At 42.8% G+C, this 14,412-nt stretch overlaps 1 protein-coding gene across 3 annotated transcripts in view; it reads left to right on the forward strand.

Moving 5' to 3' along the window:
• LOC311143712 (E3 ubiquitin-protein ligase MYCBP2-like) overlaps positions 1-13,546 on the forward strand; it is a 316,497-nt gene extending 302,951 nt beyond the window's left edge. For all 3 annotated transcript variants that reach the window (XM_084179581.1, XM_084179580.1, XM_084179582.1), the window contains exons 80-83: positions 2,646-2,855; positions 8,262-8,369; positions 10,334-10,499; positions 12,146-13,546. In XM_084179581.1, the coding sequence (XP_084035707.1) occupies positions 2,646-2,855; positions 8,262-8,369; positions 10,334-10,499; positions 12,146-12,261 (600 nt within the window). In that variant the 3' untranslated portion in view covers positions 12,262-13,546. The remainder of the gene's footprint in view (positions 1-2,645; positions 2,856-8,261; positions 8,370-10,333; positions 10,500-12,145) is intronic.
• Positions 13,547-14,412: the final 866 nt, after the last annotated feature.

Genomic DNA, 14,412 nt, shown 5'->3' on the forward strand with positions numbered 1-14,412 from the left:
CCTAGGCTACACAGTTTTGGTGTATTTCATTCCATTTACGAGTTGGGCCGTACGAACTACCTTCTGTGGCGCCTTGCGGCCGGATGCCGAGCAGTTGCCATACCAAGCACTGATGCAGGTGGTCAAGATGCTCTCAATTGTGCAGCTGTAGAACTTTTTGAGGATCAGAGGGCCCATGCCAAATATTTTCAGCCTCTTGATGGTGAAGAAGCACTTTTCACAACTGTGGTTGTGTGTTTGGACCATTATAGGTCCTTAATGATGTGAACACCAAGGAACTTGAAGCGCTCGATCGTCTCCACTACAGTCCTGTCGATGTGAGTGGGGGTGTTTTCGGCCCTCGGTTTCCTGTAGTCCGCGATCAGCTCCTTTGTCTTGCTGACGTTGTTGTCCTGGCACCACACTGCCAGGTCTCTGACCTCCTCCCTATAGGCTGTATCATCATCGTCAGTGATCAGGCCTACCACTGTCGTGTTGTTGGCAAACTTAATGATGGTGTTGGAGTCGTGTGCGGCCACGCAGTGGTGGGTGAACAGGGAGTACAGGAGGGGGCAAGCACGCACAGCTGATGGGCCCCCATGTTGAGGGTCAGCGTGGCAGATGTTTTTGCCTACCCTCACCACCTGGGGGTGGCCCGTCAGAAAGTCCAGTATCCAATTGCAGTGGGATGTGTTTAATCCTACAGGGTCCTTAGCTTAGTGATGACCTTGGAGGGCACTATGGTGTTGAACGCTGAGCTGTAGTCAATGACCAGCATTCTCAAGAAGGTGTTCCTTTTGTCCAGGTGGGAAAGGGCAGTGTGAAGTGCAATAGAGATTGTGTCATCTGTGGGTCTGATGGGGCAGTATGCGAATTGGAGTGGGTCCAGGGTGTTTGGGATGATGGTGTTAATGTGAGCCATGACCAGCCTTTCAAAGCATTTCATGGCTACAGATGTGAGTGCTACAGGGCGATAGTCATTTAGCAAAGTTACCTTGGCGTTCTTGGGCACGGGACTATGGTGGTCTGCTTGAAACATAGGGGGTTTACACATTGAGTCAGGGAGAGGTTGAAAATGTCAGTGAAGACACTTGCCAGCTGGTCAGCGCATGCTCTGAGTACGTGTCCTGGTAATCCGTCTGGCCCTAAAGGTCTTACTCACTTCGGCTATGGTGAGCGTGATCACACAGTTGTCCGGAACAGCTGGTGCTCTCATGCATGGTTCCGTGTTGCTTGCCTCGAATTGAGCATTCAAGGCATTAAGTCTGGTTAACTCACGTCACTGGACAGCTTGCAGCTGGGTTTCCCTTTGTAATCTGTGATAGTTTGCAAGCCCTGCCACATCCGACGAGCGTCAGAGCCGGTGTAGTACGATTTGATCTTAGTTCTGTATTGACACTTTGCCTGTTTGATGTTTCATCGGAGTGCGTAGCGGGATTTCTTATAAGCGTCCGGATATGTTTCCCGCTCCTTGAAAGCAGCAGCTCTAGCCTTTAGCTCAGTGTGAATGTTGCCTGTAATCCATGGCTTTTGGTTAGGTTACGTACGGTCACTGTGGGGACTACGCCGTCGATGCACTTATTAATGAAGCCTGTGACTGATGTGGTAAACTCCTCAATGCCATCGGATGAATCCCAGAACATTTTCCAATCTGTGCTAGCGAAACAGTCCTGTAGCTTAGCGTCCGCTTCATCTGACCACTTCCATATTGAGCGCTTCACTGGTAGAAAACTCTCTTGGTAAATAGTGAGGTAATCTAACTCAGGCGAGCAGAACCTGGAGACTTCCTTAATATTAGAGATCGCGCACCAACTGTTGTTGACAGAGACACGCCCCTATCCCCTCAGCTTACCCGACGCAGCTGTCCTGCCGATGCATAGAAAAAACAGCTACATTTATATTTTCCATGTCCTTGTTCAGCCAGGACTCTATGAAACATAGGTTATTACAGTTCTTCAGAGTACGTTGATAGGATAGTCTCGAACTGAGCTCGTCCAGTTTACATTCCAGTGATTGCATGTTCGCCAATAGAACAGTGTGTAAGGGCAACTTAACCACTTGCCGTAGCATTCTCGTTGGGTATCCTGCATGCCGGCCCCTATTGCGCCACCTCCTCCAAGTGACGGGGATTTGGGCCTGGTCTGGGATGTGAATTATTTATTTAGCCTCTGATTCGTTGAAATAGACGTCCTCATCCAAAACGAGGTTAGTCATCGCTGTTTTGATGTCCTGAAGCTCTTTTCGGTCATTTGAAACAATGGCCGAAACATTATGTACCAAAAAAGTTAGGACCAGCGCAAAAAAACACACAAAATAGCACAATTGGTCCGGAGCCATCCCCTCCGGCGCCATTCTCAAATTCATCCCACTGCCCTTCTGACTCACAGTCCTCCTACCTTTATGGTCTACTCTCCAATGTCCTATCTGGTCAATAAAACAAAACAAAAAATACAAAAACTCCAATGTTGCAATGAGTTGTGTAGAGTTGGGGATTGAGTTCTCAAATTTACCAATTGACCTTACAGAGATTCATATCTTCCTGATTTTCAATGTAACTTGCTTGGATCATAACAGCTCTGGCTCAGTTTGTTTGAACTAACATTGTGCGAACCGAGTTAAGGATAGAAAATTTACTTGAGACTTGACTGTTGCGTTTTTCCTCCCAGAACAAGATCAACCACTTGGTCATCAAGGACCTGCTGGACCCTATAAAGGAGCTGTTTGAGGACGTACGGAGGAAAGCTCTGATGAGAATGGAGTACGAGGGGCTGCACAAGAGCGAGGCCATCACCACGCCCGGTGCCCGCTTCCACAACGATCCGGCCGGCTTCGCAATGAACCGATACGCCTACTACGTCTGCTACAAGTGCAAGAAGGTAATCAGAATTAAGTTTCATAATAGAATGGATGTTTCCCTTAAAGGGCTAGTTCACTTTATAAAGTTTAAAGTTAGTCTATTCAGTGTTGTGTCAATTCGAAAAAAGAACCTAATTAGCATAATCAAAAAATCAGTTTAAGCAAAACAATTATAAACATTTGCATGGAAAATGGCAGCCTTCCCATCTGCGGTGGAAGGTGGCCGAACTACAGTGGTGTTTGTCAGACAATGAGACATCCTGAAAATCGGTCTTCTCACAAAAACGTCTGTACAGTTTAGCCTACAAACTAATATGACCCCTCTATGGAAAGATTAGACTCTCACGAACACGTACATATTTTGCTGTAGGACGCACACAAGACTCGTCTGTATATACGGAACAGGGTTTCTGTTAGCCGGTAAATGCCAGCTTTTGGCCGATAATTCTTTTTATGAAAAGCCGATAAATCAAATTGTCCCCCTAAAAAAATACATTGCAAAATAATGGTTTTTATTAATTGATGGAAATAACAGTCGATGTGCTCCAACTTCAAAGGCAAATATACTTTATAGGCTAATAAATCCTCAAGCTGCTTGGAAATTAGTGTTGGTTGTGTGTGTTTTTATTTTTACTCACACAAAAGACACCAGGTACTCATAAGGGACTTCAGCTAAGTGTACCTCGACTTGGCAAAATTGGAAAAGATTGTGTTGATTATCCCCATTTCCAGAGTGCCCGCCGAGATGGAATTATTTCTCCAAAACAGAGTAAAGATGGCCTCAAGATCGCGCCTTCTTGAGGACAAAGTAATGAAGCTGATGCGCATCGCAATTTGTGCTTATTCAGAAGCACTTGGAAACGAAACATTGTTGCCAACTATTCACATCGGATGTCTAGATGTTCAATCAATAGGCAGCCAACTGCATATAGTAGGAAACAGAGTTATCAATAAGCCACATATATCACACATGACAAAAGTCACGACCCCACGATAGTTCAAATTACAATAAACATAACATTTATTAACATCATCCAGTAGAACTGTAAAAAGAGAGTGATATAATTTGAGCTTTGGAAACAAGTGCTTTTATAAATGCGTGGCGCGGGCCAGGAGCATTGTACAATAAGCTTTCTCCCAATGAACCAGCCTTAACGAATGTTGTTTATTTACATATCGAATTTGATTGTCCAACATCAGTTATATAATTTCTTCATTCTTCAAAAAATAATATACAGTGGGGAGAACAAGTATTTGATACACTGCCGATTTTGCAGGTTTTCCTACTTACAAAGCATGTAGAGGTCTGTAATTTTTATCATAGGTACACTTCAACAGTGAGAGACGGAATCTAAAACAAAAATCCAGATAATCACATTGTATGATTTTTAAGTAATTAATTTGCATTTTATTGCATGACATAAGTATTTGATCACCTACCAACCAGTAAGAATTCCGGCTCTCACAGACCTGTTAGTTTTTCTTTAAGAAGCCCTCCTGTTCTCCACTCATTACCTGTATTAACTGCACCTGTTTGAACTCGTTACCTGTATAAAAGACACCTGTCCACACACTCAATTAAACAGACTCCAACCTCTCCACAATGGCCAAGACCAGAGAGCTGTGTAAGGACATCAGGGATAAAATTGTAGACCTGCACAAGGCTGGGATGGGCTACAGGACAATAGGCAAGCAGCTTGGTGAGAAGGCAACAACTGTTGGCGCAATTATTAGAAAATGGAAGAAGTTCAAGATGACGGTCAATCACCCTCGGTCTGGGGCTCCATGCAAGATCTCACCTCGTGGGGCATCAATGATCATGAGGAAGGTGAGGGATCAGCCCAGAACTACACGGCAGGACCTGGTCAATGACCTGAAGAGAGCTGGGACCACAGTCTCAAAGAAAACCATTAGTAACACACTACGCCGTCATGGATTAAAATCCTGCAGCGCACGCAAGGTCCCCCTGCTCAAGCCAGCGCATGTCCAGGCCCGTCTGAAGTTTGCCAATGACCATCTGGATGATCCAGAGGAGGAATGGGAGAAGGTAATGTGGTCTGATGAGACAAAAATAGAGCTTTTTGGTCTAAACTCCACTCGCTGTGTTTGAAGGAAGAAGAAGGATGAGTACAACCCCAAGAACACCATCCCAACCGTGAAGCATGGAGGTGGAAACATCATTCTTTGGGGATGCTTTTCTGCAAAGGGGACAGGACGACTGCACCGTATTGAGGGGAGGATGGATGGGGCCATGTATTGCGAGATCTTGGCCAACAACCTCCTTCCCTCAGTAAGAGCATTGAAGATGGGTCGTGGCTGGGTCTTCCAGCATGACAACGACCCGAAACACACAGCCAGGGCAACTAAGGAGTGGCTCCGTAAGAAGCATCTCAAGGTCCTGGAGTGGCCTAGCCAGTCTCCAGACCTGAACCCAATAGAAAATCTTTGGAGGGAGCTGAAAGTCCGTATTTCCCAGTGACAGCCCCGAAACCTGATGGATCTGGAGAAGGTCTGTATGGAGGAGTGGGCCAAAATCCCTGCTGCAGTGTGTGCAAACCTGGTCAAGACCTACAGGAAACGTATGATCTCTGTAATTGCAAACAAAGGTTTCTGTACCAAATATTAAGTTCTGCTTTTCTGATGTATCAAATACTTATGTCATGCAATAAAATGCAAATTAATTATTTAAAAATCATACAATGTGATTTTCTGGATTTTTGTTTTAGATTCCGTCTCTCACAGTTGAAGTGTACCTATGATAAAAATTACAGACCTCTACATGCTTTGTAAGTAGGAAAACATGCAAAATCGGCAGTGTATCAAATACTTGTTCTCCCCACTGTATATGTATGCACTCACTAACTGTAAGTCGCTCTGGATAAGAGCGTCTGCTAAATGACTAAAATGTAAAATGGGTAGAAGCTGTTAAGGAGCCTTTTGGTCCCAGACTTGGCATTCTGGTACTGCTTGCCGTGCGGTAGCAGAGAGAACAGACTGTGACTTGGGTGGCTGGATGTGATGTACTGAGCCGTACGCACTACCCTCTGTGGCGTCTTGCGGTCAGATGCCGACCAGTTGCCATACCAAGCGGTGATGCAACCAGTCAGGATGCTCACGATGGTGCAGGTGAAAAACTTTTGTAGAATTGCAGTGGGAGTGGGGCGGGCTGGCCCGGTCATGGCTAGAAGGATCCAGCTTTTGTCAAATTAACGTCAAAAGTTAGCTAACCCTTTTCCTAACCTTAACCTAATTCTCCTAACCTGCTACGTAAATTATCCTAACCTGTTACGAAAAGTCAAATCTGACGTTAATTTGACATAAGCTGGATCCCTTCTAGCCATGACCGGCCTGCCCTGGTGTTCGTAGACAGCCATGTTTTGTTATTTATTAGGCCTAATTAAAATGTTAATGCCTAGGCTAAATTAAATTTGAGGCCTAGATTTGTATTTGAAAACAGCTGTGTTTTGTTATTTACTAATTAAAATGTTAATACAAATAGCCTATAGGACACGTCGTTTGCAAATTATGATACAAATATAATATTTGGAAGTTATTTTATTACTGTGTATGTAGGTGACTAGTTCTTCTTGGCGATTTATTTTTAATTTTTATGATATTCATTTATGATTTACAGCAGGGATTAAGAGGCGCAACGTGCAATGTTTTGCTTTTCAATTAAACGTTAATTTCTATTCTATTCTGATTAATTACAATAATCTAAATGTGATTTTGAGCACAGTGGGTGGACGCCCTAATGCGTTACGTACCCAATGCATATGGATGTCCGGTAAATTTCTCAAATGTCCGGTAAATTAAAATCTTGCCGGTCACATTGACCGGCGCCAAAATGAAACCCAAAAAAGGGGTTAATATGGGTAATTTAAAAAATATATAATTTCCTGATCTTTCTTATATATCTCAGATATAGGACAGACACTTTAAAACACAATTCCTTTTGATGTATGAATCTGTTATTCAGTGCATTTGGAAAGTATTCAGACCCCTTTTTCCACATTTTGTTCTAAAATGGATTTTAAAAAATTAGTCTCAACAATTTACACACAGAACCCCATAATGACAAAGCAAAAACAGGTTTTTAGAAATGTTTGATAATTTATACAAAAATAAAAAAACAGATACCTTATTTACACAAGTATTCAGACCCTTTACTATGAGACTCGAAATTGAGCTCAGGTGCATCCTGTTTACATTGATCATCCTTGAGATATTTCTACAACTTGATTGGAGTCCACCTGTGGTAAATTCAATTGGTTGGACATGATTTGGAAAGGCACACACTGTCTATATAAGGTCCCACAGTTGACAGTGCATGTCAGAGCAAAAACCAAGCCATGAGGTCGAAGAAATTGTCCGTAGAGCTCCGAGACAGGATTGTGTGGAGGCACAGATCTGCAGATAGGTACCAAAAAATGTCTGCAGCATTGAAGGTCCCCAAGAACACAGGGGCCTCCATCATTCTTAAATGGAAGAAGTTTGGAACCACCAAGACTCTTCCTAAAGCTGGCCGCCCGGCTGAACTGAGCAATCGGGGGAAAAGAGCCTTGCTCAGGGAGGTGACCAAGAACCCGATGGTCACTCTGAAAGAGCTTCATAGTTCCTCTGTGGAGATGGGAGAACCTTCCAGAAGGACACCCATCTCTGCAGCACTCCTCCACCAATCAGGCCTTCATGGTAGAGTGGCCAGACGGAAGCCACTCTACCATAAAAAATTATGAATTTGCAAACATTTATAAAAACCTGTTTTTGCTTTGTCATTATGGGGTATTGTGTGTAGATTGATGAGGGGGAAAAACGATTTAATCAATTTTAGAATAAGGCTGTAATGTAACAAAATGTGGAAAAAGTCAAGGGGTCTGAATACTTTCCGAATGCCCTATTTCTTCTATAGGCTAATAGCGGTAAGGCCAAATTCATCAAATATTGTTTTTATATATTTTGGGGATAGCTAAAGGGGTCCTACATTTCCAAATCAAATAGCCAAATGATCCTTTGTCTGACCATCTTAAAACAATTCCATATGTTAATATTAATTAATTATTAATTAATTAATATTAATAATTAATTAATTTAATTAATATGCCATTTAGCAGACGCTTTTATCCAAAGCGACTTACAGTCATGCGTGCATACATTTTTGTGTATGGGTGGTCCCGGGGATCGAACCCACTACCTTGGCGTTACAAGCGCCGTGCTCTACCAGCTGAGCTACAGAGGACCACATTCATATGTTAGCATAGGCTTAGACTTGTGAAAATATGGTAGCAGCAGGCATACAGTTCCCCTACATGGAATGTTTCGGAAAGTAATATATTTCGCAGAGGTCTGTCAGTCAGTTTCACTTGTCTCTAATAAACTACTTTGGGAGGCTTATCCCCTGACCCATTCCCTTCCTTCCTCTGTTGCAGGCATACTTTGGGGGAGAGGCGCGCTGTGACGCGGAGGCAGGACAGGGAGACGACTATGACCCCAGCGAGCTGATCTGTGGCGCATGCTCAGATGTGTCCAGGGCACAGGTGGGTGGAGGAAAAGCTCCAGAGAAGGCCTTAGGACATTGACTCCATTGGGCTGTGTAACAGCATCCACACTAGCATACTGCTTAGTATGCATGGCCAATACGTTGCTGAATACTTGATAGTATCCGGGTTTGGATAGTGGGACACATCTTGACACTCTTGAACTCCTGACACTATCACTTAAAATGAAGACATTGTTTTTCCAATAATTCGATTTATTGTCAATTTCAATAGAAATTCATTTTGTGACCTCAGCAATACATTTAAATACACAAAACACCCCAAAAATTATACAATACAATTGACACACTATACATCCCTGAAAAGTGATATATATATATATACAGTGAGGAAAAAAAGTATTTAGTCAGCCACCAATTGTGCAAGTTCTCCCACTTAAAAAGATGAGAGAGGCCTGTAATTTTCATCATAGGTACACGTCAACTATGACAGACAAATTGAGAAAAGAAAATCCAGAAAATCACATTATAGGATTTTTTATGAATTTATTTGCAAATTATGGTGGAAAATAAGTATTTGGTCAATAACAAAAGTTTCTCAATACTTTGTTATATACCCTTTGTTGGCAATGACACAGGTCAAACGTTTTCTGTAAGTCTTCACAAGGTTTTCACACACTGTTGCTGGTATTTTGGCCCATTCCTCCATGCAGATCTCCTCTAGATCAGTGATGTTTTGGGGCTGTCGCTGGGCAACACAGACTTTCAACTCCCTCCAAAGATTTTCTATGGGGTTGAGATCTGGAGACTGGCTAGGCCACTCCAGGACCTTGAAATGCTTCTTACGAAGCCACTCCTTCGTTGCCCGGGCGGTGTGTTTGGGATCATTGTCATGCTGAAAGACCCAGCCACGTTTCATCTTCAATGACCTTGCTGATGGAAGGAGGTTTTCACTCAAAATCTCACGATACATGGCCCCATTCATTCTTTCCTTTACACGGATCAGTCGTCCTGGTCCCTTTGCAGAAAAACAGCCCCAAAGCATGATGTTTCCACCCCCATGCTTCACAGTAGGTATGGTGTTCTTTGGATGCAACTCAGCATTCTTTGTCCTCCAAACACGACGAGTTGAGTTTTTACCAAAAAGTTATATTTTGGTTTCATCTGACATTCTCCCAATCCTCTTCTGGATCATCCAAATGCACTCTAGCAAACTTCAGACGGGCCTGGACATGTACTGGCTTAAGCAGGGGGACACGTCTTGCACTGCAGGATTTGAGTCCCTGGAGGCGTAGTGCGTTACTGATGGTAGGCTTTGTTACTTTGGTCCCAGCTCTCTGCAGGTCATTCACTAGGTCCCCCCGTGTGGTTCTGGGATTTTTGCTCACCGTTCTTGTGATCATTTTGACCCCACGGTTGAGATCTTGCGTGGAGCCCCAGATCGAGGGAGATTATCAGTGGTCTTGTATGTCTTCCATTTCCTAATAATTGCTCCCACAGTTGATTTCTTCAAACCAAGCTGCTTACCTATTGCAGATTCAGTCTTCCCAGCCTGGTGCAGGTCTACAATTTTGTTTCTGGTGACCTTTGACAGCTCTTTGGTCTTGGCCATAGTGGAGTTTGGAGTGTGACTGTTTGAGGTTGTGGACAGGTGTCTTTTATACTGATAACAAGTTCAAACAGGTGCCATTAATACAGGTAACGAGTGGAGGACAGAGGAGCCTCTTAAAGAAGAAGTTACAGGTCTGTGAGAGCCTGAAATCTTGCTTGTTTGTAGGTGACCAAATACTTATTTTCCACCATAATTTGCAAATAAATTCATTAAAAATCCTACAATGTGATTTTCTGGAATTTTTTTTGTCAATTTGTCTGTCATAGTTGACGTGTACCTATGATGAAAATTACAGGCCTCTCTCATCTTTTTAAGTGGGAGAACTTGCACAATTGGTGGCTGACTAAATACTTTTTTTCCCCACTTTATACACATCCATGTTCCGTCTGCAGATGTGTTCCAAGCACGGGACAGACTTTCTGGAGTACAAATGCCGTTACTGCTGCTCGGTGGCCGTGTTCTTCTGCTTCGGCACCACTCACTTCTGTAACGCATGCCATGATGACTTCCAGAAGATGACCAGCGTGCCCAAGGAGGAGCTGCCTCACTGTCCTGCAGGTACTGACTTATTGTGCAAAATGCTTCATCATAACAGTTTTTGCTCTATACGGAAAGGGCTCCATCTTGAAAACTTGACTGCTGATATGCATACTTTTTGGGGATTGTATTTAAGTGAACAAAATGAACTAAATACTGAACAAAACACTAAAAGATTGCTTGTGAGTGTAGTATTGCTTTAAGCCACATATCAGGCCATTGTCAAATGTCCTCCATTTCACTCGGTACGGGGCAAGTTTTTTGTTGTCGCAGCAGTTGAAGTACCAGGTGTGCAACCAGACAACCGGACCAATACCCTATTTATCTATTCCATTATTTACTTACCTGTTATTTATAACCAGGAACGTTGATTTTAGAGCAGTGGTTCCTAACCTGGGGTTAAGCTGACCTGGGGGTACCTGACCTATCCACAGGGGGTACATGGGAGACTCATAAGAACATTGACCTAATGATCAGGGAAGAGCAAAATGTGATTGGAGGTTCCCAAAGATGGTTGCGAACCACTGGTTTACAACAGCGTCCCGGGGAAGAGTTACAGTGGAAATGAGATGGGATGGGCTGAATAAGCCAGTTGGTGGCAGGGGACGGTTAGGTGGCTCCCTGTGGAAAAGGAAGATTCTTCCTTTGAATCATTCAGACCAAAGGGTCTGTGCGTTTCGAAGGTTTGTTAATAGTGATGTCATGGTAATTCCAAGTTGATCTGGTTCGATGCTCTTTGACCTACTGTAGTTGAGGTGCTGCTTAGTGCTTAGCTCAAGTCGTTGAGGGCCGCCACAGCATCTGCTAGTTTTACCCTGTTGGCACTTGATTGATCAGTCGATGTCATTGATTGGCCAGAATCAGACCACTGACGACCTCCACATCTAAATAAGAGACTGTTTTTAAAAAACAGGCTGAGAACCAACAGAGGTTCTTGAAATACAATGACAAACAATTTTATGAAATCACAAATCATGACAAACGGTAGCCCATTCATAGACACTAACTACCTTTAGCAGTATCTTCTGGTCAGGGAGGTTTGTTAAGAGCCCCAACGTTTGCTCTAAACGTTAACACGCATCACTTGCGGTACGGTTTTGGAAACATAAGGAACGTATCTTTCGTATCAGCGAGAAATAATACAAAATAAAAAAAAAAGTTACATTACTACACACCTTTTATAGGGTTAGGGTTCCCGTACGGCTATATTTCCATGTTACATAATTTGTTTACGGAAAACAGTCGGCTACCTGTGCTAATTGGCTATCTGCGTCCGAACACCTGTGTCTAGACGGAAGACGGAACCCACACCACAAACGTGTTGTCACTGAAAAATACTGTTAGCTGCAACTGTGTTAAAACCAATTATTTTGATGTGATATGATTCTAATTGAGAATCGATTCACGTTTAGATGGAGTATTTGGCTGTTTTGGCTGCCAGAGCCAGTTTGCCTCTAAACAGAACATGTAAAGTCCTTGGACTATAAGGAGTAACGTTAGACTCCTTTAGTCCATTATTGGGCTAGACAAACGGTAAACTAAATAGGGAGTCTCAAAGGGGCGAATGTTCACTTTGACATCAATGCATGACTAAGGTGGAATCAAATGTTCGCCCTCAAATAAAGTATTTCAAGCCAAATTCCTCATTATTCCCCTTCCGTCCCCAGGTCCCAAAGGCAAGCAGTTGGAGGGGACGGAGTGCCCCTTACACGTGGTTCACCCACCCACCGGCGAGGAGTTTGCCCTGGGCTGTGGAGTGTGCAGGAACGCCCATACCTTCTAAAAAACACCCAGTTCTGAAAAACCAGAGACCTGTACCGAACACTCGTTCTTCTACTGTGACTGCAGGCTGTTGGCTGCAGCCGGAGCCCAGTCTGTCAAGTATTTCCTTGTGTTGGCTCTCGTTGTCAGATGGCCATGGACACCGTTTCAGGTATTTCTAACGTACCCAAGAGTCCCAAGTTGTGCTCTTCTACATACCAACCAAAGTCTTCAAGGCTCTACTACAAAAACAGCTCTCTTTGGATTCCAGAGGAAACTCCCTTTTTTTTTTGTACTTGTGATGTGTTTGCATGCGGCCGTTGTAACCCCTCGGCTTCCATAGACGTTGCACACCTTCCGATCACTGAAGTGTAAAAAAGTATTGAAGATAAAAAAAAATCATTTGAAATACATTTTGCTTAGGCAACTGTGGATGAACTTGGATATATAAAAGGAAAAAAAAGTGACAGGCCTTATTTCCAGCTTCCTAACTATGAATTCTAAATATTGTTGTATGTAAACAGACTTTTTTCCCGTAATCCTGTACAGTATTCTCTCCACTGTCGAGTGCATCATGGGTTGACAGAGAAAAAAAATAGAATAATTCTGATGAGGGGGTGAAAAATAGTACGATTTATCTAATCTTGTATATAATGATAGTATCCTAAATAGCTGTATTCCGAAGTTGCTACTCTACACTTCAGTTTCGTTTGATATTCTGGGTTATATTTTGAGCCAGAACTTTTAATGAAGTGCAATACTGGGTGTGCCTCCTATCTTGCAGCAGTTTAACCTATGGAATGTATGTCAATAAAAGCCACTGTACATTTTTATACAGTGATAAATACAGTCGCGTATTACCCCAATTCAAAATGTCAGATCACTTCTGTTCTCTGAAAATGCAGAGGATCCCAGCGTCTGCAGTGTATGAAGGTTGATTGATGTGAACCCTTTTTTCAGTTCCTCAATTAGAAAAAGAACGTGGTGGTACAAACCCCTTTTTTTTCTGTAATTCTTTTTAAACAACTGAGAAGGTGAATATACTATAGGCTACCATTGTATTGTAAAGGAGTGATAACTGAACGTGTTGGGGGGCCAGTCTTCACCAAATATAATAAATAATTGTGAATCTGTAATGCTTCTCCATCATTAGGAGGCAGGCGGGACATATGGGTATGGGGGTTTGAGAAAAAACAAACAGCTGCTGTTATAAAAGCTTAATACTTGTGAATCTGCTCTGTAATATCTGTGATGGATGGAGTTGAATGGTAATAAACCAGGTTCTCTGTTTCGCAAGGTACATTCAAGCGGACTCCTGTGTGTTTATTTCACCTGGTTATGGTTATGAAGTCATTTCATACAGTATACTGCTGATACAGTCAACACCACATGTATTTGGAAAGTGAAGCTAGCTAATATTTTTTATTTGGCTCTTTGGTTTGTTTTGCCCAATAGTAACTAAATTGTGAATGATGACTGGAGTAATTTTATTTCTAAGTGAGTAGATAACATGTTTCTGAACACTAACGCTACTAAATTAATCCTGATAATGCCATGATTAAGAGAAATCATGAATGAATAATGATGAGTGAGAAGCACTGCATATGCCATACTGCTGTGCAGAAAAGCAGACGTCACTGTGTTTGAGATACGCTATGCATTATGTTATGTTTCCTCCTAAACAAGTAGGTATTCTAAAAATGATTTTCAAAATATTCAACACAGGAGACGCAGCCATTTCATACAGTATCACCACAGATAGAACAAGGAGCGATATTTCACCAGATGTATAAATGTGAAGCATCCGGTTGGCGTTTCCACTCACTACCAAATATGGTGGTGAGAGGAAGCCCAGTGGCCGGCAGTGGGAGAAGATGGAGCGAGATGGATTTTGGCCGACATTCTGCACATTTTCTCATCAATGAAACTTTTGCTCTCAATGCAATTTTCTGTTTCCAAAACAAAAATGTGTTATGAACAAAGTGGACTAAGTGTTTTACCCAATGTTTCCAAAAATGGCATTGTTTAGAACGAGTGCAAGGGCGAATTGAGTTATTGCACTTCAGAGTAGGCGTTCCCTAACGCAAATATGCAAATAACGCTAGAACGCGCCAATAGGCTCTCGCTTCCTCGTGCTTGGCTCTGCCCACCTCCTTGCTTGTTCTTCCCACTA

Source organism: Coregonus lavaretus, assembly GCF_964263955.1.
Source record: "Coregonus lavaretus genome assembly, chromosome: 16".
Taxonomy (NCBI): Eukaryota; Metazoa; Chordata; class Actinopteri; order Salmoniformes; family Salmonidae; genus Coregonus; species Coregonus lavaretus.